The 27,059-nt window shown below is 43.6% G+C and overlaps 1 protein-coding gene across 1 annotated transcript in view; it reads right to left on the bottom strand.

Moving 5' to 3' along the window:
• Positions 1 to 8,436, bottom strand: part of LOC124720221 (forkhead box protein D3-A-like) — a 183,959-nt gene extending 175,523 nt beyond the window's left edge. Inside the window, exon 1 of the mRNA XM_047245543.1 lies at positions 8,433 to 8,436. Within this exon, the coding sequence (XP_047101499.1) occupies positions 8,433 to 8,436 (4 nt within the window). The remainder of the gene's footprint in view (positions 1 to 8,432) is intronic.
• Between the last annotated feature and the right edge of the window lie 18,623 nt (positions 8,437 to 27,059).

Below are 27,059 nucleotides of genomic sequence, written 5' to 3' on the forward strand. Positions count from 1 at the left end.
AACACTTAACATTTATCTAAAACGGAACACTAAAAGCCTTTTATTTCGAGAGAGTTTTTTACAGCCAATGAAAAATAAAGTTGAATTTGCAATTTTAATCCAGTATTCGTAAATAAATCGTAATCGAAATGTGACACTTAGTGCCATTTAGCATTAAACGATAAAACTGAATTTTCTTTTTCCCACATACACTCCTGGAAATGGAAAAAAGAACACATTGACACCGGTGTGTGAGACCCACCATACTTGCTCCGGACACTGCGAGAGGGCTGTACAAGCAATGATCACACGCACGGCACAGCGGACACACCAGGAACCGCGGTGTTGGCCGTCGAATGGCGCTAGCTGCGCAGCATTTGTGCACCGCCGCCGTCAGTGTCAGCCAGTTTACCGTGGCATACGGAGCTCCATCGCAGTCTTTAACACTGGTAGCATGCCGCGACAGCGTGGACGTGAACCGTATGTGCAGTTGACGGACTTTGAGCGAGGGCGTATAGTGGGCATGCGGGAGGCCGGGTGGACGTACCGCCGAATTGCTCAACACGTGGGGCGTGAGGTCTCCACAGTACATCGATGTTGTCGCGAGTGGTCGGCGGAAGGTGCACGTGCCCGTCGACCTGGGACCGGACCGCAGCGACGCACGGATGCACGCCAAGACCGTAGGATCCTACGCAGTGCCGTAGGGGACCGCACCGCCACTTCCCAGCAAATTAGGGACACTGTTGCTCCTGGGGTATCGGCGAGGACCATTCGCAACCGTCTCCATGAAGCTGGGCTACGGTCCCGCACACCGTTAGGCCGTCTTCCGCTCACGCCCCAACATCGTGCAGCCCGCCTCCAGTGGTGTCGCGACAGGCGTGAATGGAGGGACGAATGGAGACGTGTCGTCTTCAGTGATGAGAGTCGCTTCTGCCTTGGTGCCAATGATGGTCGTATGCGTGTTTGGCGCCGTGCAGGTGAGCGCCACAATCAGGACTGCATACGACCGAGGCACACAGGGCCAACACCCGGCATCATGGTGTGGGGAGCGATCTCCTACACTGGCCGTACACCACTGGTGATCGTCGAGGGGACACTGAATAGTGCACGGTACATCCAAACCGTCATCGAACCCATCGTTCTACCATTCCTAGACCGGCAAGGGAACTTGCTGTTCCAACAGGACAATGCACGTCCGCATGTATCCCGTGCCACCCAACGTGCTCTAGAAGGTGTAAGTCAACTACCCTGGCCAGCAAGATCTCCGGATCTGTCCCCCATTGAGCATGTTTGGGACTGGATGAAGCGTCGTCTCACGCGGTCTGCACGTCCAGCACGAACGCTGGTCCAACTGAGGCGCCAGGTGGAAATGGCATGGCAAGCCGTTCCACAGGACTACATCCAGCATCTCTACGATCGTCTCCATGGGAGAATAGCAGCCTGCATTGCTGCGAAAGGTGGATATACACTGTACTAGTGCCGACATTGTGCATGCTCTGTTGCCTGTGTCTATGTGCCTGTGGTTCTGTCAGTGTGATCATGTGATGTATCTGACCCCAGGAATGTGTCAATAAAGTTTCCCCTTCCTGGGACAATGAATTCACGGTGTTCTTATTTCAATTTCCAGGAGTGTATTAACTTAGGTTTTACTCATACAAATATCTATGCAAATTGCACGTCATTTCATCAGTATTTGCGAGTTTCAGCTTCAGATGAAGATTGTCTATGAAGCCGGAACCCAATAAATCCCACCTCCGATTCTTTTAAGATTCCAGTTTCCATGCATGATTTGTCTCGAAACATGGCAGAAAATCCAATGAGATTCTGGTCGTATGTGAAATATGCTAGCAGCAAGACCCAATCAGTGCCTTCTCTGCGTGATAGCAATGGAAATATTATCAACGACAGTGCTGCCAAAACAGAGTTACTAAACACTTAGAATTCCTTCACCAAAGATGACGAAGGAAATATTCCAGAACCAAGAACAGCTGCCAATATGAGTAACTTAGAAGCAGATATCCTCGGAGTACTGAATCAACTTAAATAACTTAATAAAATAAAGTCTTCCGGTCTAGACTGTACACCAATGAGGTTCCTTCCGCAGTATACTGATGCAATAAATCCATACTTAACAATCATGACAAACGCACTCTCGACGAAAGACCCGTACCAAAGACTGGAATCTTGCACAGGCCACTCCAATATTCAAGAAAGAAATATTCCACTAAATTACAGTCCTACATCATTAACGTCGATATGCAGCAGGATTTTGGAACATATATTGTGTTCGAACACTACGAATTTCCTCGAAGGAAACGGTCCATTGTCACACAGTCAACACGGATTTAGGAAACATTGTAAAAGACAACTAGCTCTATACTCACACGAAATGTCGGGTGCTATTCCCAAGCGATTTCAAATTGATTTCGTATTTCTAGGTTTCGAGAAGGTTTTAGACACTGTACCACACAAGCGGGTGTAGTAAAACTGCGTGCTTCTAGAACACCGTCTTAGTTATACGACTGGATTCGCAATTTCCTGTCAGAGAAGTCCCAATTCGTAGTAATTGACGGAAATTCATCGAGTAAAACAGATCTGATTTCTGGCGTTCCCCAAGGAAGTGTTATAGGACCCCTGCTGTTCCTTATCTATATAAACAATTAAGGAGGATATCTCAGCTGCCGTCTTAGGTTGTTTGCAGATGATGCAGTCATTTATCGTCTGGTAAAGTATTACTAGATCAAAAAAATTGCAAAAAAATTGTTGAAATGGCTCTGAGCACTATGGGACTTAACATCTATGGTCCCCTAGAACTTAGAACTACTTAAACCTAACTAAGCTAAGGACATCACACAACACCCAGTCATCAGGAGGCAGAGAAAATCCCTGACCCCGCCGGTAATCGAACCCGGGAACCCGGGCGTGGGAAGCGAGAACGCTACCGCACGACCACGAGCTGCGGACTGCAAAACAATTTTGAAAAGATATGTGAACGGCTTCGATAATAAAGAGTGTGAAGTCATCCACATGAGTGCTACAAGGAATCCGTCAAACTTCGGTTACATGATAAATAACACAAATGTAAAGGCAGTAAATTCGATCAAATACGTGGGAATTACAGTGACGAACAAATTAAATTGGACAGAACACGTAGAAAATGTTGTGGGGAAGGCTAACCAAAGGCTGCGTTTTATTGGCAGGACACTTAGAAAATGTAACAGACCTACTAAGGAGACTGCCTACACTACGCTTGTCCGTCCTCTTTAAGAATACTGCTGCGCGGTGTGGGATCCTTACCAGGTAGGATTAAGGGAATACATCGAGAAAGTTCAAAGAAGTGCAGCACGTTTTCTGTTTTCGCAAAGTAGGGGAGAAAGTGTCACTGAAATGATACAGGATTTGTGGTGGACATAATTAAAACAAAGGCGTTCCTCATTGCGGCGGAATCTTCTCACGAAATTTCAATCACCAACTTTCTCCACCGAATGCGAAAATATTTTGTTGACATTGACCTATAGAGATCACCTACACGCATTTGGTTCAAATGGTTCAAATGGCTCTGAGCACAATGGGACTCAACTTCTGTTGTTATCAGTCCCTAGAACTTAGAACTACTTAAACCTAACTAACCTAAGGACATCACACACATCCATGCCCGAGGCAGGATTCGAACCTGCGACCGTAGCGGTCGCACGGTTCCGGACTGCGCGCCTAGAACCGCGAGACCACCGCGGCCGGCTACACGCATTTGGCTGCGTCTTACATATGATTTCTTAATTTTTCTTGGTTTGTCGTAGTTTTCCCATCGAGCACAACCGGTTCCAGGTTCCGTTTTGCTTTTATTCATCGCACTGCGACAGGACGATGGTTCCTTATATACATCTACATCTACATGGATACTCTGCAAATCACATTTAAGTGCCTGGCAAAGGGTTCATCGAACCACCTGCACAATTCTCTATTATTCCAATCTCGTATAGCGCGCCATATGTGGACATTAATGGACAATTGTTGGTTTTCCACATTAATTTTTACGTAACGTCACATTATGGTTAATTGTAGATACGGCTGCACAACCTGGAACTTTGCCTCTTTTGTGTTTTTATATTAACACTAATTCTCCATTTAATATGCATATGCCTCACTATTGTCATTTTGCACCCCTAGGTCAATTTACAATCTCGTGAGCAATGTGTATGAGACAGGCGAAATACCCTCAGATTTCAAGAAGAATATAATAATTCCAATCCCAAAGAAAGCAGGTGCTGACAGATGTGAAAATTACCGAACTATCAGTTTAATAAGCCACGGCTGCAAAATACTAACGCGAATTCTTTACAGACGAATAGAAAAACTGGTAGAAGGCAAAATCCGTTTGGATTCCGTACAAATGTTGGAACACGTGAGGCAATACTGACCCTAACACGTATCTTAGAAAATAGATTAAGGAAAGGCAAACCTACGTTTCTAGCATGTGTAGAATTAGAGAAAGCTTTCGACAATCTTGATTGGAATACTCTCTTTCAAATTCTGAAGGTGGCAGGGGTAAAGTGCAGGGAGCGAAATGCTATTTACAATTTGTACAGAAACCAGATGGTAATTATAAGAGAGGAAGGGCATGAAATGGTAGCAGTGGTTGGGAAGGGAGTGAGACAGGGTTGTAGCCTCTCCCCGATGTTATTCAAACTGTATATTGAGCAAGCAGTAAAGGAAACAAAAGAAAAATTCGGAGTAGGTATTAAAATCCATGGAGGAGAAATAAAAACTTTGAGGGTCGCCGATGACATTGTAATTCTGTCAGAGACAGCAAAGGACTTGGAAGAGCAGCTGAACGGAATGGACATTGTCTTGAAAGGAGGATATAAGATGAACATCAACAAAAGCAAAACGAGGATAATGGAATGTAGTCTAATGAAATCGGGTGATGCTGCGGGAATTAGAAAAGGAAATGAGACGCTTAAAGTAGTAAATGAGGTTTGCTATTTGGGGAGCAAAATAACTGATGATGGTTGAAGGAGAGAGGATATAAAATGTAGACTGGCAATGGCAAGGAAAGCGTTTCTAAAGAAGAGAAATTTGTTAACATCGAGTATAGATTTAAGTGTCAGGAAGTCGTTTCTGAAAATATTTGTATGGAGTGTAGCCATGAATGGATGTGAAACATGGACGATAAATAGTTTAGACAAGAAGAGAATAGAAGTTTTCGAAATGTGGTGCTACAGAAGAATGCTGAAGATTAGATGGGTAGATCACATAACTAATGAGGAGGTATTGAATAGAACTGGGGAGAAGAGAAATTTGTTGCACAACTTGACTAGGTTCAAATGGTTCAAATGGCTCTGAGCACTATGGGACTTAACATCTATGGTCATCAGTCCCCTAGAACTTAGAACTACTTAAACCTAACTAACCTAAGGACATCACACAACACCCAGCCATCACGAGACAGAGAAAATCCCTGACCCCGCCGGGAATCGAACCCGGGAACCCGGGCGTGGGAAGCGAGAACGCTACCGCACGACCACGAGATGCGGGCAACTTGACTAGGGAAAGGGATCGGTTGGTAGGGTAAAATCGTAGAGAGAGACCAAGAGATGAATACACTAAACAGATTCAGAAGGATGTAGGTTGCAGTAGGTACTGGGAGATGAAGAAGCTTGCACAGGATAGAGTAGCATGGAGAGCTGCAGCAAACCAGTCTCTGGACTGAAGACGACAACAACAACAGGTCAATCTGACGATGCCCCGAAGGGGCAAAACGCGTAATTCGCTGTAAATAAAGATTTTGCAACCGAGACTCTCTTATTTCAGTATACTGTGAAACCTTACTTTTTGTCTAATTTCATGATTCTAGGTCCATGGAAAGTATCATGCACATTTTGATGAGTGGTTCAAAATGGTTGAAATGGCTCTGAGCAGTATGGGACTTAACGTCATCAGTCCCCTAGACTTAGAACTACTTAAACCTGATCTAACCTAAGGACAGCACACACATTCATGCCCGAGGCAGGATTCGAACCTGCGACAGTAGCAGCAGCGCGGTTCTGGACTGAAGCGCCTAGAACCGCTCGGCCACTACGGCCGGCTTGATGAGTGGGTTTGCGAGTTTCAAAATACGTGAGATAAATGGCCGTGTCTTTACACTGCATTGACTTAGAAACTTAAACGTTTTACACCGTCATGGGATGATAGATCTTAGTATGTGGCATAAATCTGAACTCGATACACCAACTTGTTCAAGAGAGGAAGGATCTTAACACAAGGACAGACAAACAGACAGACGTCTAAAAGACGACAAAAAAACATAATTTTAAATTAAGAAATTCGGATTTTTCCCATTACTTATATTGTGGAATCTTGCTTCTTACCAAATTTCATAATTTTAAGTCAACGGGAAGTACAGTGTAGGTTTTGATTAGTGATTTTTCGAGTGTAAAGTTTGTGAGTTAAATTCTGTACCTTTTGACTGAATTAATTTAGAAGCTTAAAAAATTTTGCTTCTGATAAGGGACCGTAGACCTTGAAATGTAATATGATTTGAACTTCATACACCAATCTGTTCCTGATAAAAAGGGTTATTAACCGTGGGACAGAAAGACCGGTGGACAACAAAGAGATTCTGCTTGTGGCTGGATGCGTTATTCACAACAATCATAGAAGGAAGTTTTTGAAAACTGCTACATGTCGCACTTAGTACTTTCTATTTACCGATTTCGCTCTTCACATGCAAAACAGCATCATCAGAGCATACACCTATAAAACATACAAATTGAGATAATACGGAAAACTTATACTGACGCTACGTAAGGTATATATTCTGTTGCCAGCATGGTGATTCACGTTTGTTGATAGCTCTAAAGATTGAACTGGATGTACTACAGTGCTTAAACTTCGTGTAAAGTACAGTAGTAAATAACGACATTGACAGTGGACAAGATTAAATTGAATGTACAACAGTAACTGTAACGCCCATGGTATAGTGTGTCAAGAGATATTTTTCAAACACAGAAAACCAAATTCACATTTTAATCGCCTCTTTTATGGAGGTGTGTACAGACACCTCATATCTGTACATATCCGCTTACCTTTAAAATACACGAATACATCCGTAACAATTAAAGTATCTTTCAAAATAAATTATAAAAAATACGTTTTTAAAAATGTCTTTACAAATAAGCATTCAGAATCACCGTTTTTAAAAATATTTCTGTTAGGATAATACGGCAGGTATTATATTTTTGTTGCTTATCTGCAGACCGCATCAGATAACTGGAAGAACCAGCGTAAATTGAATTCGTTTTGTTCGTTTAGTAAAATTTTGCGTATTTCTCTTCGTTTCTACCAACAATTTCAATTCTTCCAAAGCATATGACAGAGGAACTTTATTTGCGGTGTGAATCATGAATCTCACCTAATCTATGTTTAATTTTTCTCAAATGTCCACTCAGTGCTGTACGATTTGAATTTAAATTGCAGTGTTCCTTATAACGTATTTTAAATGCTTTCCCGGTTTGGCCAATGTATGTGCTCCGACAATTTCAGCGCATCGTTTTATGTACTTCTCAATTACTGTATTTATCCTTTTGTACATTTTCTTTTTGTATTAGAGTGAGTCTAAGGGAGTTGCTAGTTAGAAATGTTACTTTAACTTTTTGTCTTGGGAAGCACCTCACAATACGGTCTGTTATAGGACCTTTGTATGAGAGTGTGACATATCTTTTATTCTCTACTGGCTTGTTTGTACTGTTGTTTTCCTTTCGTTAACATTTTTCTCTATGGTGTGGTACATTTTCATTATATCACTTTCTTGGTAATTGTTTCTTAATGGTATCTTTTTGATTGTCTGTAATTCCGTGGCTCAGTCATCGTCTGTGGATGGTAACTGAAACATTCTGTGTAAAGCTGAATAGGAATATTGCTTTTTGTTCTATACTGGATGATTTGAACTAGTCCCAATAATTATACCTGAATATGTAGGTTTCCTCTAAGCTGTAATGGTTCAAATGCCTCTGAACACTATCAGACTTAACATCTGAGGTCATCAGTCCCCTAGACTTGGAACTACTTAAACCTATCTAACCTAAGGACATGACACACATCCATGCCCGAGGCAGGATTCGAACCTGCGACAATAGCAGCAGCGCGGTTCCGGAATGAAGTGCCTAGAACCGCTCGGCCACAGCGGCCGGCTGTGTAAGCTTTAAAAATGTGTTTACCGTTGGATTGACTAATTGACAAATCGTGAAAATTGATGCTACTATTAGTTTCATGGTCAACTGTGAACTTAATTTTTGGGGGAATTTTATCTGTTACTTCAATTAAATCTTGCTTGGTTCGTCAAGATACCGATGATAATAAAGTATTTGCTACTTTGTATTGGGGAATTTATCAAAAAACCTTATTTCTGAGTCATAAAGAAAAATTGTCTGACAAGATGCTGGATAAACTATTACCCATTGCTATACCATCTCCCAGCCGGCCGGGGTGGCCGAGCGGTTCTAGGCGCTACAGTCTGGAACCGCGCGATCGCTACGGTCGCAGGTTCGATTCCTGCCTCGGGCATGGATGTGTATGATGTCCTTAGGTTAGTTAGGTTTAAATACTTCAAATTTCTAGAGGACTGATGATCTCAGAAGTTAAGTCCCATAGTGCTCAGAGCCATTTGAACCATCTCCCATGCAGTAATTTTTTCCATTAAAGTACCTGAATTCAAGGCTAAATTGCAAAACTTCCAAACAACTCTAAAGCCTCTCCTATCGCCACAGCTTTATGCTGTAGTAAGTTACGTTTAATTATTTCTGATGTTTACATAGTAGTAAAATCCCAAGATGCGAATTGGATACTGTTTTTAATGCTGCAAGTTTTGTCAAAATTGTACACACTTTAAAATTTTTTTATCGAGTATTTAGATCACTATTGGTAACATATTCGTTATTATTAATAACTCCAATTGACTTCTCAGGTTTTGCAAAAACTTCGTTGAAACAGCCGCTTCCCTTACAGGCAAAGCCTGTTCTTGCAGTATTCTGTAGGGGTTCCGTTCTTACGGACTGAGGCACGAAATCCTGAAGATGAGACGGACAAGTCCGTAACGACGTTAGTTATAAAGCGCCGTTGTTGTGGCCTGCAGTGAGTGACCGGCTACCGTGATTCGCCTCGTATCCAAAACATCTGAGCGGCGCGATGCGACTGAACGCCGAAAACAAACCACTATCTGCCAAGTTTACACGTGCGCCGTCAGCTGTTTACGGCCCACCAACCGCTGCGCTGACAAAACACTGCCGCATCGGGGTGCAACAGCTGGCCGGCCTGCGCGCCGCTGACAAAACACTGCCGGACCGTCCCATTAAACAGTTGGCGGCCCTGCGCGGTGGCGCCCCTGTAGCTGTCTCGAGTTCGCCTTCCAAGCGGAGCAGAAAAATGCGTCCGCAGTGCGTCCTCGCCAGTGACGTAAGCTGACGCAAGTGGGTCAGCGCGCGCGTGTTGCAACGGGCCGTTGCCACCTGTGGAATGCCAAACCCGAGGATAACGAGACAGCGAACCCTCTCCGATCGTCGCAAAAGCTCTAATTACACTAGCCAGCATATTTAACCTTTTTTTTTCTGCCCATGGTTAGTAAATGGTCGCATATATCTAATTACGGAGTGCTGAATTCACTGGTGAAGTCAGTTTTTCTGTATCACTTTATGTTTCCTAGGTACAGCGCAGATTCAAAAAGTAGCAGCTGTAGTGTCAAAATTGTGTGCTGAAGCTAAACGGTGCAGTTTCTGTCGGTAGCAGCGAGCACAGATTACGTAAGCATTTCCCCTCTTTGCCCACCGCAGTCTTTTCATTTAGATTTTTGTTCATTTTCAGCAACTGTTTTTGAAGACCGCCGATGTGGAGAAATAGCACAGTACTTCCGCTAAAAATTGTTTCGTAACACAACTGGCGTGCTATTTTTTTTTTTTTTTTTTTTCACATCGGATATCTTGTTAATCCATTCACACGCCCCCACGCCCACCCAGTACAAAGGACTTCTTCTTTTGTGCCACACATGTTTGCTTCACACAGTCAGCGAGAAAGATTGGTCGTGTTGGGGACTCAAAAAGTAGTAAGACTCCTTCACACAGTGAAAGTAAAATTATGTTCTGTTACAGCTTCAAGGCAACAACTTCAAATATTTACCGAAAATTGTGAAAAAAGTGTAGTGCAAAATAAAAATATCGGCACTCGATATTGCGATTTTGGTATCGATTTATCAGGTGAGAGGATGTGGCCAGATAATATTTATACAGGGTGTTACAAAAAGGTGCGGCCAAACTTTCAGGGAACATTCCTCACACACAAATAAAGAAAAGATGTTATGCGGACATGTGTCCGGAAACGCTTAATTTCCGTGTTAGAGCTCATTTTAGTTTCGTCAGTATGTACTGTACTTCCTGGATTCACCGCCAGTTGGCCCAATTGAAGGAAGGTAATGTTGACTTCGATGCTTGTGTTGACATGCGGCTCATTGCTCAACAGTACTAGCATCGAGCACATCAGTACGTAGCATCAAAAGGTTAGTGTTCATCACGAACGTGGTTTTGCAGTCAGTGCAATTTTTACAAATGCGGAGTTGACAGATGCCCATTTGATGTACGGATTAGCACGGGGCAATAGCCGTGGCGCGGTACGTTTGTATCGAGACAGATTTCCAGAACGAAGGTGTCCCGACAGAAAGACGTTCGAAGCGATTGATCGGCGTCTTAGGGAGCACGGAACATTCCAGCCTACGACTCGCGACTGGGGAAGACCTAGAACGACGAGGACACCTGCAATGGACGAGGCAATTCTTCGTGCAGTTGACGATAACCCTAATGTCAGCGTCAGAGAAGTTGCTGCTGTACAAGGTAACGTCGACCACGTCACTGTATGGAGAGTGCTACGGGAGAACCAGTTGTTTCCGTACCATGTACAGCGTGTGCAGGCACTATCAGCAGCTGATTGGCCTCCACGGGTACACTTCTGCGAATGGTTCATCCGACAATGTGTCAATCCTCATTTCAGTGCAAATGTTCTCTTTACGGATGAGGCTTCATTCCAACGTGATCAAATTGTAAATTTTCACAATCAACATGTATGGGCTGACGAGAATCCGCACGCAGTTGTGCAATCACGTCATCAACACAGATTTTCTGTGAACGTTTGGGCAGTCATTGTTGGTGATGTCTCGATTGGGCCCCACGTTCTTCCACCTACGCTCAATGGAGCACGTTATCACGATTTCATACGGGATACTCTACCTGTGCTGCTAGAACATGTGCCTTTACAAGTACGACACAACATGTGGTTCATGCACGATGGAGCTCCTGCACATTTCAGTCGAAGTGTTCGTACGCTTCTCAACAACAGATTCGGTGACAGATGGATTGGTAGAGGCGGACCAATTCCGTGGCCTCCACGCTCTCCTGACCTCAACCCTATTGACTTTCATTTATGGGGGCATTTGAAAGCTGTCGTCTACGGAACCCCGGTACCAAACGTAGAGACTCTTCGTGCTCGTATTGTGGACGGCTGTGATACAATACGCCATTCTCCAGGGCTGCATCAGAGCATCAGGGATTCCGTGCGACGGAGGGTGGATGCATGGATCCTCGCTAACGGAGGACGTTTTGAACATTTCCTCTAACAAAGTGTTTCAAGTCACGCTGGTACGTTCTGTTGCTGTGTGTTTCCATTCCATGATTAATGTGATTTGAAGAGAAGTAATAAAATGAGCTCTAACATCGAAAGTAAGCGTTTCCGGACACATGTCCATATAACATATTTTCTTTCTTTGTGTGTGAGGAATGTTTCCCGAAAATTTGGTCGTACCTTTTTGTAACACCCTGTACATACTGAAGAAAATATCGATCTATCGATACTTTATCAATAGCCCAATATCACTCCTACGGAGCTACGGTACCAGCTCACGTGAAACAACACGGTTTATTCCTTAGAACAGAGGATTTTTCTGGTGTTGGAATTCCACCGCCTAGAACACAGTGTTGTTTCAACAAGACGAAGTTTTCAACAGAGGTTTAATGTAACCAAAGGACCGAAAAGCGATACAATAAAGGATCTGTTTGAAAAATTTCAATGGACTGGGAACGTGACGGATGAATGTGCTGGAAAGGTAGGGCGACCGCATACGGCAACCACAGAGGGCAACGCGCAGCTAGTGCAGCAGGTGATCCGACAGCGGCCTCGGGTTTCCGTTCGCCGTGTTGCAGCTGCGGTCCAAATGACGCCAACGTCCACGTATCGTCTCGTGCGCCAGAGTTTACACCTCTATCCGTACAAAATTCAAACGCAGCAACCCCTCAGCGCCGCTACCATTGCTGCACGAGAGACATTCGCTAACGATATAGTGCACAGGATTGATGACGGCGATATGCATGTGGGCAGCACTTCGTTTACTGACGAAGCTTATTTTTACCTGGACGGCTTCGTCAATAAACAGAAGTGGCGCACATCGGGAACCGAAACGCCCCATGTTGCAGTCCCATCGTCCCTGCATCCTCAAAAAGTACTGGTCTGGGCCGCCATTTCTTCCAAAGGAATCATTGTCCCATTTTTCAGATCCGAAACGATTACTGCATCACGCTATCTGGACATTCTTCGTGAATTTGTGGCGGTACAAACTGCCTTAGACGACACTGCGAACACCTCGTGGTTTATGCAAGATGGTGCCCGGCCACATCGCACGGCCGACGTCTTTAATTTCCTGAATGAATATTTCGATGATCGTCTGATTGCTTTGGGCTATCCGAAACATACAGGAGGCGGCGTGGATTGGCCTCCCTATTCGCCAGACATGAACCCCTGTGACTTCTTTCTGTGGGGACACTTGAAAGACCAGCTGTACCGCCAGAATCCAGAAACAATTGAACAGCTGAAGCAGTACATCTCATCTGCATGTGAAGCCATTCCGCCAGACACGTTGTCAAAGGTTTCGGGGAATTTCATTCAGAGACTACGCCATATTATTGCTACGCATGGTGGATATGTGGAAAATATCGTACTATAGAGTTTCCCAGACCGCAGCGCCATCTGTTGTTGAAAATTGTAACTACTGTAATTTCGAAAGTTTGTCTGCCTGAAAATGTACTGTTGTCCCAAGCATATTGCAACAAACGGTGTATTTCTATCACTGCTCGTTTAGTTTTTATTGCCGTTTCAAATATACCGGTCAATTTTGAAACACCCTGTATGTATGTATGTAAGAGATACACCAGACTTGGATGTCTATGAACAGCAGACGAGAAGTGAAGGATCATCGCCGGTCTGGTTCCAACTGCTGTGCAGTCTTCCGTGTTGCTACCGCTGTTCATCATTTCTCAGACGAACTGATTACTGACTACGTGGATCCTACTAGTCCCACAGCAAATATTAACACAAACCCTTTCGTAGAAAATTTCATGTTGTTTAATACTGTAGTGGGAAACGTTTCGCTGGAGGACACAGTTTCGAGTTATTCAACGAAAACGCGGAGAAGTGGCCTTCAAACGCTCTCCCACGTCAACATTCAACCCTCACCTGTCAAGTTTTCTAGTATGGTGGCACTGTACGGTGCGGGATTAGCCGAGCTGTCTAGGACGGTGCAGTCATGGACTGTGCGGCTGGTCCCGGCGGAGGTTCGAGTCCTCCCTCGGGCATGGGTGTGTGTGTTTATCCTTAGGATAATTTACGTTAAGTAGTGTATAAGCTTAGGGACTGATGACCTTAGCAGTTAAGTCCCATAAGATTTCACACACACTTAACATTTCACATACACACTGTACAAATATTTGGGACTGCACGAATTATTTCCCACGTCCGACCAGTGCAATAAAGCGTTTGGGGTGGATGAAATTAAGTTAAAACTCATCAAATACAGTGGAATGTCAGGTCTTAAATGGCTACACAGGATAAATGAAATGGCGTGGGAGTCGGGACAGGTTCCATCAGACTGGACGAAAGCAGTAATAACACCAATCTTTAAACACTGGTATAATTATGTTGCACTTAAAGGCTCCACACATACGCACAGATGTATCGACAGACAGAGCGGCCAACAGACCGACCGACCGACCGACAGACAGACAGACAGATTAGACCAACCAACAGACAGACCCAGACAGACCAACCACCAGACAGACAGACCAACCAACAGACAGACCGACCAACAAATAAACAAACCAACCAATAAACAGACCGACCAACAAACAGACAGACCAACCAACAGACAGACCAAGCAATAGGAAGTCCGACCAACAGACAGACAGTCTGACCAACTGACATACCAACCAACAGACAGTCTGACCAACAGACAGACAGACAGACAGACAGACTGACCAACTGACCAACAGACAGACACACTCACTAAAAGTTCGCCCCAGTCAGAGCTCCGCCACTACATTACACACGACGATTCTTCTGATTTACCCCCAAAAGTAAAATGAGAAAATTTCTCTTTAAAAAAAATAGTACATATATTTTATTTATAACGTTTTGTTCAGACGAAATGTTATCTTAACATTTTTGTTTTTTCTCATTTTCTGTTACACTGATCCTTCCTCGGCCAACGTGGGATGAAGTAGCCCGGCTGGAACAACCAGCAAATGTTGTCATATCCCTACAAATAGTTACACCCAGTTACTGCCTGTGAATTGGCTGCTTCCAACGGCCACTCGCTGTATTAATAGGCTATTTAGTTTTAGCAGGACGTCACATCTTACGAGTATCCAACTGAATACAGTATGTGTTTTGTTCAGACAGTATTTCACTGTGTGCGAAAAATCTGAGATTACTGTGTTGTCCTCAAGGTCATTAATACACAACATGAACAGCAACGATCCCAACACACTCGCCTGGGGCACACCTCAAGTTACTTCTACACCTGGCGACGACACTCTATCCGAGGTAACATGCTGCGCCCTGCCTATCAAAAAGTCTCCAGTCCAGTCACAGATACCGCTTGACAGCCCACGCGATCGTGTTTTCAGGGTTCCTGTCCTCTCTAGAAACAGAACTGTTACAGTATCGCTTTGTCGTTCATCCGTCTCTCTGAATGTCCGTTCGTCCGGCTGTTAAGAGCCTTTTTGTCAGGAACGGGTAGCCGGATCAACTCGAAATTTAGGCCCATGCTAACAAAATGGTTCAAATGGCTCGGAGCACTATGGGACTTAACTTCTGAGGTCATTACTCCCCTAGAACTTAGAACTACTTAAACCTAACTAACATAAGGACGTCACACACATCCATGACCGAGGCAGGATTCGAACCGATGCTAACATCTTCGGCCCTTGGTGTTATAAAAAATCATAACATCTAAATGAATGCAACAAAAAGATTCGGCTATTTATAGTACATATTTTGATACTCGCAAACTCACTCATCAGAAATCTGCAGCGTGCTTCGCATTGAAAGAATGATGAAATTCCGCAAGAAGTAACATTTCACAGTACAAGTAAAAAAAAAAAAAATCTGAAAATTGGAAAACTGTCATTAAATCACATAAAAGTATCGTTTCGCCGTTAGAACATACTCTGCAAGCATCAAATTTCACAAGCATAATAGACGAATAAATGAAAAGCACCAGTTTGCTTTTGTCCTACAATATTACTTTTATTGTCAACCGGTTTTCGGCTGACAAGTAATAAAAGTAATATTGTAGAACAAAAGGAGACTGGTGATTTTCATTTATTATAATGTTCTTCTACCAAAAACCGACGGCAGATTCTGTTAACATGATAACAGACGAACGTTACTGAGTGCAAAAATATAATGTAGCTTGAGATAACGTGTTACTCAGCAAATACTAAATATTTTACATACATATGCTGAGGTCATCTGCTGGCTTCTTTTCGTAAGTCTGGGTTAGCTTGAAGAACTCCTGAAGAGATTTTGATATGGTCTTGGAATTAACGGCACCAGTATCTTGCCAGTATCTACACTCGTGCCCATAAATTAAGGATAATGCTGACATGTGGTGAAACAACGCTCTGGTGGGCGGTTTGCGGGTTTAAATCAGCTCGGGCTATGACCATGAGGTGCATTTGACCTGCGGTCGCCGCACCGTGGCGCTGGCAGCAGTCCACATACGCAGAGGTGTGTTGCTGCGTGTCTGAGTACAGTGCAGCGAGTAAGTGTGCAGACGTGTTCAGACGTGCTAATGGTGACTGTCTGTTGAAAATGGCTCAAAGAACACATATCGATGACGTTATGAGGGGTAGGATACTAGCGCGACTGGAGGCTGGCCAAACACGGCAGGTAGTAGCACGGACCCTCCGTGTGCCACAAAGTGTGATCTCAAGATTACGGCAAAGATTCCAGCAGACAGGAAACGTGTCCAGGCGCTACAGTACGGGACGTCCACAGAGTACAACACCACAAGAAGACCGATATCTCACCATCAGTGCCCGCAGACGGCCACGGAGTACCGCAGGTAGCCCCGCTCGGGACCTTACCGCAGCCACTGGAACAGTTGTCTCCAGACACACAGTCTACAGACGACTGAACAGACACTGTTTTTTCTCCCAGAGACCTGCAAGGTGCATTCCACTGACCCCTGGTCACAGGAGAGCCCGTAAAGCCTGGTGTCAAGAACACAGTACATGGTCATTGGAACAGTAGTCCCAGGTTGTGTTCACGGACGAGTCCAGGTACAGTCAGGAACAGTGATTCTGCAGGGTTTTCATCCGGCGTGAAACAGGAACCAGATACCAACCCCTTAATGTCCTCGAAAGGTACCTGTATGGAGTTCATGGTTTGATGGTGTGGGTGAGATTATGATTGGTGCACCTACACCCCTTCATGTCTTTGACAGAGGAACTGTAACAGGTCAGGTGTATCGGGACGTCATTTTGCACCAGTATGTCCGCCTATTCAGGGGTGCAGTGGGTCCCACCTTTCTCCTGATGGATGATAACGCACGGCCCCATCTAGCTGCCATCGTGGAGGAGTACCTTGAAACAGAAGATATCAGGTGAATGGAGTGGCCTGCCTGTCCTCCAGACCTAAACCCCATCGAGCACGTCTGGGATGCTCTGGGTCGACGTATCGCTGCTCGCCTTCAAACCCCTCCGACACTTCGGGAGCTCCGACAGGCACTGGTGCAAGAATGGGAGGCTATACGCCAGCAGCTGCTCGACCACCTGATCCAGAGTATGGGAACCTGTCGTGTTGCCTGTATACATGTGCACGGTGATCATGTATTTTGGGACGCGCTACTCAACTTATCACCAATACCGTGGACTTAACAGATCTGTGTTGTGTTCACATACTGATGTCGGGGTACATGCACAGGAAACAGTGGCGTTTTGTAGCACATGTGTTTCGGGACGGTTTTCTCAACTGTCTCGTGTGTGTTCCCTGTGTGCCAATGCTATTCGCGCCTGTTTTGTGTCATGCCAAGTTGTGGGCCACCACATTCTGCAATTATCCTTAATTTATGAGCATGTGTGTATATCGAAGAGAGCCAAAAATTATTGGGATTCTGGATTCCCATAGTGGGTGAATATACAGCATGTACCACAAAGAATCATCAGATTTTCTAAAATCATAACATTACGTTATTTGCGATATGTGCGTTCTAACAACCCTACCACAACGCAGGTCAAAAATTAATTATGATTGCAGTGTTGCTCACGCTGCTAAGTGTTGCATTTCCGGGCAACAACAAAGTTATACTATGTGGCAGGTGTCATTAGAGCGCAGTTAGTAAAGTCATTTCATGAAATAATGGATAAGCTAGACACTCATCTTTTCGTGTTTCCCACGCTGGTCTCGTTGTGAACTCGTGGCTCAATCGTCGAAAATCTAGGTGGTGGTGATTCCAAGCAAAGAGGCCTAGGTGTTATTCTGCGATATTCAAAAGTTTTATAGATCTCTTTCATAAACCATTCTTGAAGATTAAACTTCTGCAAATTAGGACAATGGTGATGTAAGAAAAAGTAATCAGCACTCCGAATTTCAGTTACACTTCTTTTTTATTACTTCTGCTGCAATATGCCTTCACAATATAAAACATGCTTGAAAAATATCTTCCTCACTGTTAAGGTTCACATTACATGAACTGACTACAATTTTGCGTCTTTTCAACATGACGACCAAGACTTGACTCTCCAATAACCGCTTACGCGCCCAAAAATCAGAGTTACAAGTACGACAAAGATCATAGTGACAAAAGAAAGAATACACATAAGAATAATATCATCGCAATATAAACATATCGATGTATCAAAGCACCTCTACATTAATGAAATCAAATCTGAATGTTGTCTCAGGAATATGTCAACTACTTTACAGAAACGCAGTAGAATATTGCTGGTATCGAGAAGTGGAGGTGAGGTGCCGTAATGGTTACGTAATTCTAGTACCATTACAGCGTGAACAACGTAATGTCAGAAAGAGCAAACTCACTTCCTTCCCCAAGAGATTGATAGTATCTGATTCGCAAAGCGTTCTTAAAAACATTCAGTACAGTCGATGGAACAAAACAACCAACAGTTACATCTTGGATGTGATATCTGAATATATTCCCAGCACACGCACGGGCCTGACGATCCATTTGTTGTGGGTACCTTCCCACTCTGGTATCGTCTATAATGATGAAGTTGACGCATCAGCCAAACAAGCGGCAACCTTAGGCACCGACCTGGGTCTGCACCTTCTTTATACAGACCACTTACGTGAAGTCAAGGATCACGCAAGACAACAGTGGCAGGAAATGTGGAACGTCTCTCAACAGACAAAAGGCGGTTGTTACGCAGTGCTACAACCTCGGATTCCTTCACAGCCGTGGTTCATGAGGACACATCTGGACCGATCCACGATTTCTACCATCGTAAGACTCCGCTTCGATCGTGCCTCTTTCCCACAACATCTACATCGGATCAACGTTTACGGTTCACCAGCATGTGAGTGTGATCCTGAGTCGGAAGCTGATGTCAACCACATCTTATTTATGTGCCCCAGATTTCACCGTGAACGGTTGGTCTTTCTGAAGACATTGCTGAGTATGGGCTACCATCTTCCTCAATCAGCTTCTTCTCTTTTGTGTACTAAAGACGTTCGTCTATATAAAGTGACGGTTAACTTCATCAAGAGTACTGGTCACAATCTGTAGGTTTTAATGGTGTACGTAAATTATAAATACAGGGCTATTACAAATGATTGAAGCGATTACATAAATTCACTGTAGCTCCATTCATATGGTCACGACACACTACAGATACGTAGAAAAACTCATAAAGTTTTGTTCGGCTGAAGCCGCACTTCAGGTTTCTGCCGCCAGAGCGCTCGAGAGCGCAGTGAGACAAAATGGCGACAGGAGCCGAGAAAGCGTATGTCGTGCTTCAAATGCACTCACGCCAGTCAGTCATAACAGTGCAACGACACTTCAGGACCAAGTTCAACAAAGATCCACCGACTGCCAACTCCATTCGGCGATGGTGTGCGCAGTTTAAAGCTTCTGGATGCCTCTGTAAGGGGAAATCAACGGGTCGGCCTGCAGTGAGCGAAGAAACGGTTGAACGCGTGCGGGCAAGTTTCACGCGTAGCCCGCGGAAGTCGACGAATAAAGCAAGCAGGGAGCTAAACGTACCACAGCCGACGGTTCGGAAAATCTTACGGAAAAGGCTAAAGCAGAACCCTTACCGTTTACAATTGCTACAAGCCCTGACACCCGATGACAAAGTCGAACGCTTTGAATTTTCGGCGCGGTTGCAACAGCTCACGGAAGAGGATGCGTTCAGTGCGAAACTCGTTTTCAGTGATGAAGCAACATTTTTTCTTAATGGTGAAGTGAACAGACACAATGTGCGAATCTGGGCGGTAGAGAATCTTCACGCGTTCAAGCAGCAAATTCGCAATTCACCAAAAGTTAACGTGTTTTGTGCAATTTCGCGGTTTAAAGTTTACAGCCCCTTTTTCGTCTGCGAAAAAAAAGCTTACAGGACACGTGTATCTGGACATGCTGGAAAATTGGCTCATGCCACAACTGGAGACCGATAGCGCCGACTTCATCTTTCAACAGGATGGTGCTCCACCGCCCTTCCATCATGATGTTCGGCATTTCTTAAACAGGAGATTGGAAAACCGATGGATCGGTCGTGGTGGAGATCACGATCAGCAATTCATGTCACGGCCTCCACGCTCTCCCAACTTAACCCCATGCGGTTTCTTTCTGTGGGGTTATGTGAAAGATTCAGTGTTTAAACCTCCTCTACCAAGAAACGTACCAGAACTGCGAGCTCGAATCAACGATGCTTTCGAACTCATTGATGGGGACATGCTGCACCGAGTGTGGGGGGAACTTGATTATCGGCTTGACGTCTGCCGAATCACTAAAGGGGCACATATCGAACATTTGTGAATGCGTAAAAAAAACTTTTTGAGTTTCTGTATGTGTGTGCAAAGCATTGTGAAAATATCTCAAATAATAAAGTTATTCTAGAGCTGTGAAATCGCTTCAATCATTTGTAATAACCCTGTATGTCTTGCTGATGAAGATATTTCAGAAATGGTGTGAATTGTAAGCCAAGACACTTTTAATTATTTTCCAATTCAATTCAATTCAATTTTTAAAACATTATGTACAAAACTGTAACAGTTAAGCTTTTTATTCTTGTAAATATGCATTTCTGTATTTGTTTATTCAATTATGTGTACATTGTCACTATGTGTTGCCGATGGCTAAATTGAGTACACACTCAAAGGCGAAATAAAAACAAAATAAATAAAAAAAAAACTCTCGAGTTTCACACGGTTCCCGCTAGGTGGCAGCAGTGTGCGCCCACTTCAGTTTTAATAAAAATGCTGTTGGGACGTTTTGCTCAGTGCGTGTGAGTAATAACTGTTTAACGTGACTTTCGTACCAGGTGTGGTGTGGATCCTCGTACAGCACAGAGCATTAGACGATGGCACAGCCAGTTCCAAGAAACAGGTTGTTTGTGTGAAGGCAAATCGCCCGGCCATCCCCGAGTGTCTGACACAGACGTCTAACACTTCCGCCATTTGCAGTTTCACAAGAAGTCCGCAGAAATCCGTTCGCCGTGCATCTCGACAGCTCAATATTCCCCCGATCTCCGACTGGCGTGTGTTGCGTCGACGTTTACACAGGAAACCGTACAAAATTCAGCTACTGCAAGCTGTTCGTGAAGGTGACAAAGAATAACGTGCGGAGTTCTGTAATTTCGTTCTTGGCAAGATGGAGGATGCCAGTTTTCTTCCACACTAAATGTCTAGTGACGGAGCAATATTCAATTTAAATGGAAAAGAGAACCGCCATTGAGTGAGAATATGGGGCACGGAACAACCACATGAAGTTGTACAACGTGAGAGGTACTCTCCAAAATTTGGTACGTCTTGTGCCGTTTCGCGGGAAAAGGAGTGTGGTCCACTTCTATTTGCGGAGAACACTGTTACAGGAAGCACATATCTCGACATACTTGGTTCAGCCTTACATTACTGGCATCCAAGGTCACCGGACCTGACTGTGTGATTATGTGTTGAGGCGCTTTATAAAAGACTGTTTTTGTGCCTCCGTCACCAACAACTGAGTCATAACATAACAGCAGCTGTGGAAGCTATAACTCAAGACATACTCGCCGCAGTGTGGGAACAATCTGAATACCGCACTGACATGTGCCGTGCATCTCAAGGGGGGCATAGTCAACACAAAAATGGCTCTGAGCACTGTGGGACTTAACATCTGAGGCCATCAGTCCCCTAGAACTTAGAACTACTTAAACCTAACTAACCTAAGGACATCGCACACATCCATGCCCGAGGCAGGATTCGAACCTGCGACCGTAGCGGTCGCGCGGCTCCAGACTGTAGCGCCTAGAACCGCTCGGCCACCCCGGCCGGCATACTCAACACCTAGTTTGGTTTCCAAAAGGGTTTTTCAACGGAAAATGCTATATATACTTTCACTAATGAAATATTAAATGCTCTGAGTAGCCGGAAGTCACCCGTTGGGATTTTTTGTGATCTGTCAAAGGCTTTTGATTGTGTAAATCAACGAATACTTCTACATGAGCTCAAGTACCGTGGTATGAATGGGACAGCGCTCAAATGGTTTAAATCGTACCTAACTGGAAGAGAGCAGGAAGTTGAAATAAGCAGTTCACATAATATGCAAAAAAAAAAAAAAAAAAAAACTGGTGATTTCTCAAACCGGGGAACAATCAAGAATGGGGTGCCGCAAGGTTCGGTCTTGGGTCCTCTGCTGTTCTTAATGTATATTAATGACTTGCCATTCTATACTCACGAAGATGCAAAGCTGGTACTTTTTGCCGATGATACAAGTATAGCTATCACACCCGACAGACAAGAATTAACTGGTGAAATTGTAAACGATGTTTTTCAGAAAATCATTAAGTGGTTCTCTGCAAATGGGCTCTCATTAGACTTTGACAAAACACAGTATATACAGTTCCACACAGTAAATGGAATGACACCATTGATAAATATAGACTTCGATCAGAAATCGTCAGCTAAGGTAGAATATTCAAAATTTCTAGGTGTATGCATTGATGAGGGGTTGAACTGGAAAAAACACACTGGGGATCTGCTGAAACGTTCGAGTTCAGCTACTTACGCTATTAGGGTCACTGCAAATTTTGGCGATATGTATCTAAATTAGCTTACCACGCCTATTTTCATTCTCTGCTTTCGTATGGCATCATATTCTGGGGTAACTCATCATTGAGTAAAAGAGTGTTCATTGCACAAAAGCGTGTAATCAGAATAACTGCTGGAACTCATCCAAGATCATCCTGCAGACACTTATTTAAAGAGCTAGAGATCTTCACTGTAGCCTCACAATATATAAATTCACTTATGAAATTTGTTATTAACAATCTGAACGAATTCAAAAGTAATAGCAGTGTACATGGCTAGAACACTAGGAGAAAGGATGATCTTCACTACTCTAGGTTAATTCTAACTTTGGCTCAGAAGGGGGTAAATTATGCTGCCTCTAAAGTCTTTGGTCACTTACCTAATAGCATCAAAAGTCTGACAGATAGCCATATAGCATTTAAAAGGAAATTAAAAGAATATCTTAATGGCAACTCCTTCTACTCATTAGATGAATTTTTTGATATAATAAGTGGGTAATTTCCCCAACCCCCACAAAAAAATATTAATTGTCATGTAATATCTTGTGTAATGTAATATCTTCTATAGACACCTTTTATTAACCTGACACGTTCCAATCATTACAAAGTGTCGTATTCATGACCTATGGAACAAGTACTAATCTAATCTAATCTAAACCTATGGAAAGGTATGAAAAAAATCTTTTTTTAGTTTGCCGTTCATCAAAAAACAAAATTCATTGTATACGTTTTTTGGTTTCAGAAATATAGACGTGGCAAATCGGATGATTCTTTTTCATACATCCTGTATAATGAATAACGTCCAGGAAACCGGTCTGTTGACACGCAGTCATCAGGGATTCAGAAATTATCGTCCTTCTGAAGCACAACTAGCTCTTTATCTTCACAAAGTAATGAGTGATATCGGTAGAGGATGTGAAATTGATTCCTTATTTTTCGATTTCGAGAAGGCTTTTGATACTGTCCCTTACAGGCGATCTCTAATCAAATTGCGTGCCTATGGAGTGTTTTGAAACACCGTATATGGATGTATAGCGTTTTTGGAAATTTGTGGCAAGTTGCTATGGGACCAAACTGCTGAGGTCATCGGTCCCTAGGTTTACACACTACGTAATCAAACTTAAAGTAATTGACGCTATGGACAACACCCGTCTCCAAGGGAGGAAGCGAACCTCTGACTGGGGGAGTCGCACGGACCGTGACAAAGCGCCTCAGACCGGGTGGCTACCCCGCTTGGCGATGTACAGTCGTGGACAAAACGAGCGAGACCCCTCGCCTTTTCGTTATGCTGATCCGCACAGCTTTAATGTCTGCTACACAGCATAACAGGCAACGCCACGAAGTGCTACCTACATACTGTGCACAGGTGTGAAATTCAAAACTATCCGAAATTTGTCAGACTGTTTTCGACCATGTGTAAGACTACACCAATGCTGATTAGTGTGTTGAACACAACACGTAAATATAAGATATAAATGAAAGAAGAAACGCCACCAACACACAATACCACTAGGCTATGAAACAACTGTAGCAAACCAGAGCATCCTCGTTGTCCATGTGATGAATAAGACGACTAATTCGCAACATGGGACCTCTGCTGTTTCTGATCTATATAAATGACCTGGGTGACAATCTGAGCAGTTCTCTTAGGTTGTTCGCACATGATGCTGTAATTTACCGTCTAGTAAGGTCATCCGAAGACCAGTATCAGATGCAAACCGATTTAGAAAAGATTGCTGTATGGTGTGGCAGGTGGCAGTTGACGCTAAATAACGAAAAGTGTGAGGTGATCCACACGAGTTCCAAAAGAAATCCGTTGGAATTCGATTACTCGATAAATAGTACAATTCTCGAGACTGTCAATTCAACTAAGTACCTGGGTGTTAAAATTACGAACAACTTCAGTTGGAAAGACCACATAGATAATATTGTGGAGAAGGCGAGCCAAAGGTTGCGTTTCATTGGCAGGACACTTAGAAGATGCAACAAGTCCACTAAAGAGACAGCTTACACTGCACTCGTTCGTCCTCTGTTAGAATATTGCTGCGCGGTGTGGGATCCTTACCAGGTGGGATTGAAGGAGGACATCGAAAGGGTGCAAAAAAGGGCAGCTCCTTTTGTATTATCACGTAATAGGGGAGAGAGTGTGGCAGATACGATACGCGAGCTGGGATGGAAGTCATTAAAGCAAAGACGTTTTGCGTCGCGGCGAGATCTATTTACGAAATTTCTGTCACCAATTTTCTCTTCCGAATGCGAAAATATTTTGTTGAGCCCAACCCACATAGGTAGGAATGATCATCAAAATAAAATAAGAGAAATCAGAGCTCGAACAGAAAGGTTTAGGTGTTCGTTTTTCCCGCGCGCTGTTCGGGAGTGGAATGGTAGAGAGATAGTATGATTGTGGTTCGATGAACCCTCTGCCAAGCACTTAAATGTGAATTGCAGAGTAATCATGTAGATGTAGATAAACGTCAATGTAAGCAGCAATTTCTGTTGGAATGTGCTTCCTGTGAATTTAAAGGACATTAAAATATCAAGTGGATTAACTAACGTAATTATGAACCACTCAAGAACGTAAATCGATGGCCACATAGTTGTCAAACGTATTCTACGGTCTTGCCATTCTCCATTAGACTAGCAACAGGAAGAAAACGTTCGCTCAGCAGATGTGCAGAGACAGCTAGCAGTGGCGAAGCTCGCGCTCCGAAGACGCCACATTTTATTGTTTTATTTTATTTTATTTTTTTTTTTATTTTGGTTATCAGTCTACTCACTGGTTTGATGCGGCCCGCCACGAATTCCTTTCCTGTGCTAACCTCTTCATCTCAGAGTAGCACTTGCAACCTACGTCCTCAATTATTTGCTTGACGTACACCAAACTCTGTCTTCCTCTACAGTTTTTGCCTTCTACAGCTCCCTCTAGTACCATGGAAGTCATTCCCTCATGTCTTAGCAGATGTCATATCATCCTGTCCCTTCTCCTTATCAGTGATTTCCACATATTCCTTTCCTCTCCGATTCTGCGTAGAACCTCCTCATTCCTTACCTTATCAGTCCACCTAATTTTCAACATTCGTCTATAGCACGACATCTCAAATGCTTCGATTCTCTTCTGTTCCGGTTTTCCCACAGTCCATGTTTCACTACCATACAATGCTGTACTCCACACGTACATCCTCAGAAATTTCTTCCTCAAATTAAGGCCGGTATTTGATATTAGTAGACTTCTCTTGGTCAGCAATGCCTTTTTTGCCATAGCGAGTCTGCTTTTGATGTCCTCCTTGCTCCGTCCGTCATTGGTTATTTTACTGCCTAGGTAGCAGAATACCTTAACTTCATTGACTTCCCGACCATCAATCCTGATGTTAAGTTTCTCGCTGTTCTCATTTCTACTACTTCTCATTACCTTCGTCTTTCTCTGATTTACTCTCAAACCATACTGTGTACTCATTAGACTGTTCATTCCGTTCAGCAGATCATTTAACTCTTCTTCACTTTCACTCAGGATAGCAATGTCATCAGCGAATCGTAACATTGATATTCTTTCACCTTGTATTTTAATTCCACTCCTGAACCTTTCTTTTATTTCCATCATCGCTTCCTCGATGTACAGATTGAAGAGTAGGGGCGAAAGGCTACAGCCTTCTTACACCCTTCTTAATACGAGCACTTCGTTCTTGATCGTCCACTCTTATTATTCCCTCTTGGTTGTTGTACATATTGTATATGACCCGTCTCTCCCTATAGCTTACCCCTACTTTTTTCAGAATCTCGAACAGCTTGCACCATTTTATATTGTCGAACGCTTTTTCCAGGTCGACAAATCCCATGAAAGTGTCTTGATTTTTCTTTAGCCTTGCTTCCATTATTAGCCGTAACGTCAGAATTGCCTCTCTCGTCCCTTTACTTTTCCTAAAGCCAAACTGATCGTCACCTAGCGCATTCTCAATTTTCTTTTCCATTCTTCTGTATATTATTCTTGTAAGCAGCTTCGATGCATGAGCTCTTGCCGTCTTCGGAATTGTGTGGATGATGCTTTTCCGAAAGTCAGATGGTATGTCGCCAGACTCATATATTCTACACACCAACGTGAATAGTCGTTTTGTTGCCACTTCTCCAAATGATTTTAGAAATTCTGATGGAATGTTATCTATCCCTTCTGCCTTATTTGACCGTAAGTCCTCCAAAGCTCTTTTAAATTCCGATTCTAATACTGGATCCCCTATCTCTTCTAAATCGACTCCTGTTTCTTCTTCTATCACATCAGACAAATCTTCACCCTCATAGAGGCTTTCAATGTATTCTTTCCACCTATCTGCTCTCTCCTCTGCATTTAACAGTGGAATTATTTCATTATTCTACCTTAAATGAACTGCGCAGAAAGTCATTCACCAGAAGTGAATAACTTTTTAGCAACACCAGATGATATTAACAGCTTGCCTGCGCTCCTTAGCCGTGCGTACA

This window comes from Schistocerca piceifrons, chromosome 11, assembly GCF_021461385.2.
Source record: "Schistocerca piceifrons isolate TAMUIC-IGC-003096 chromosome 11, iqSchPice1.1, whole genome shotgun sequence".
NCBI lineage: Eukaryota > Metazoa > Arthropoda > Insecta > Orthoptera > Acrididae > Schistocerca > Schistocerca piceifrons.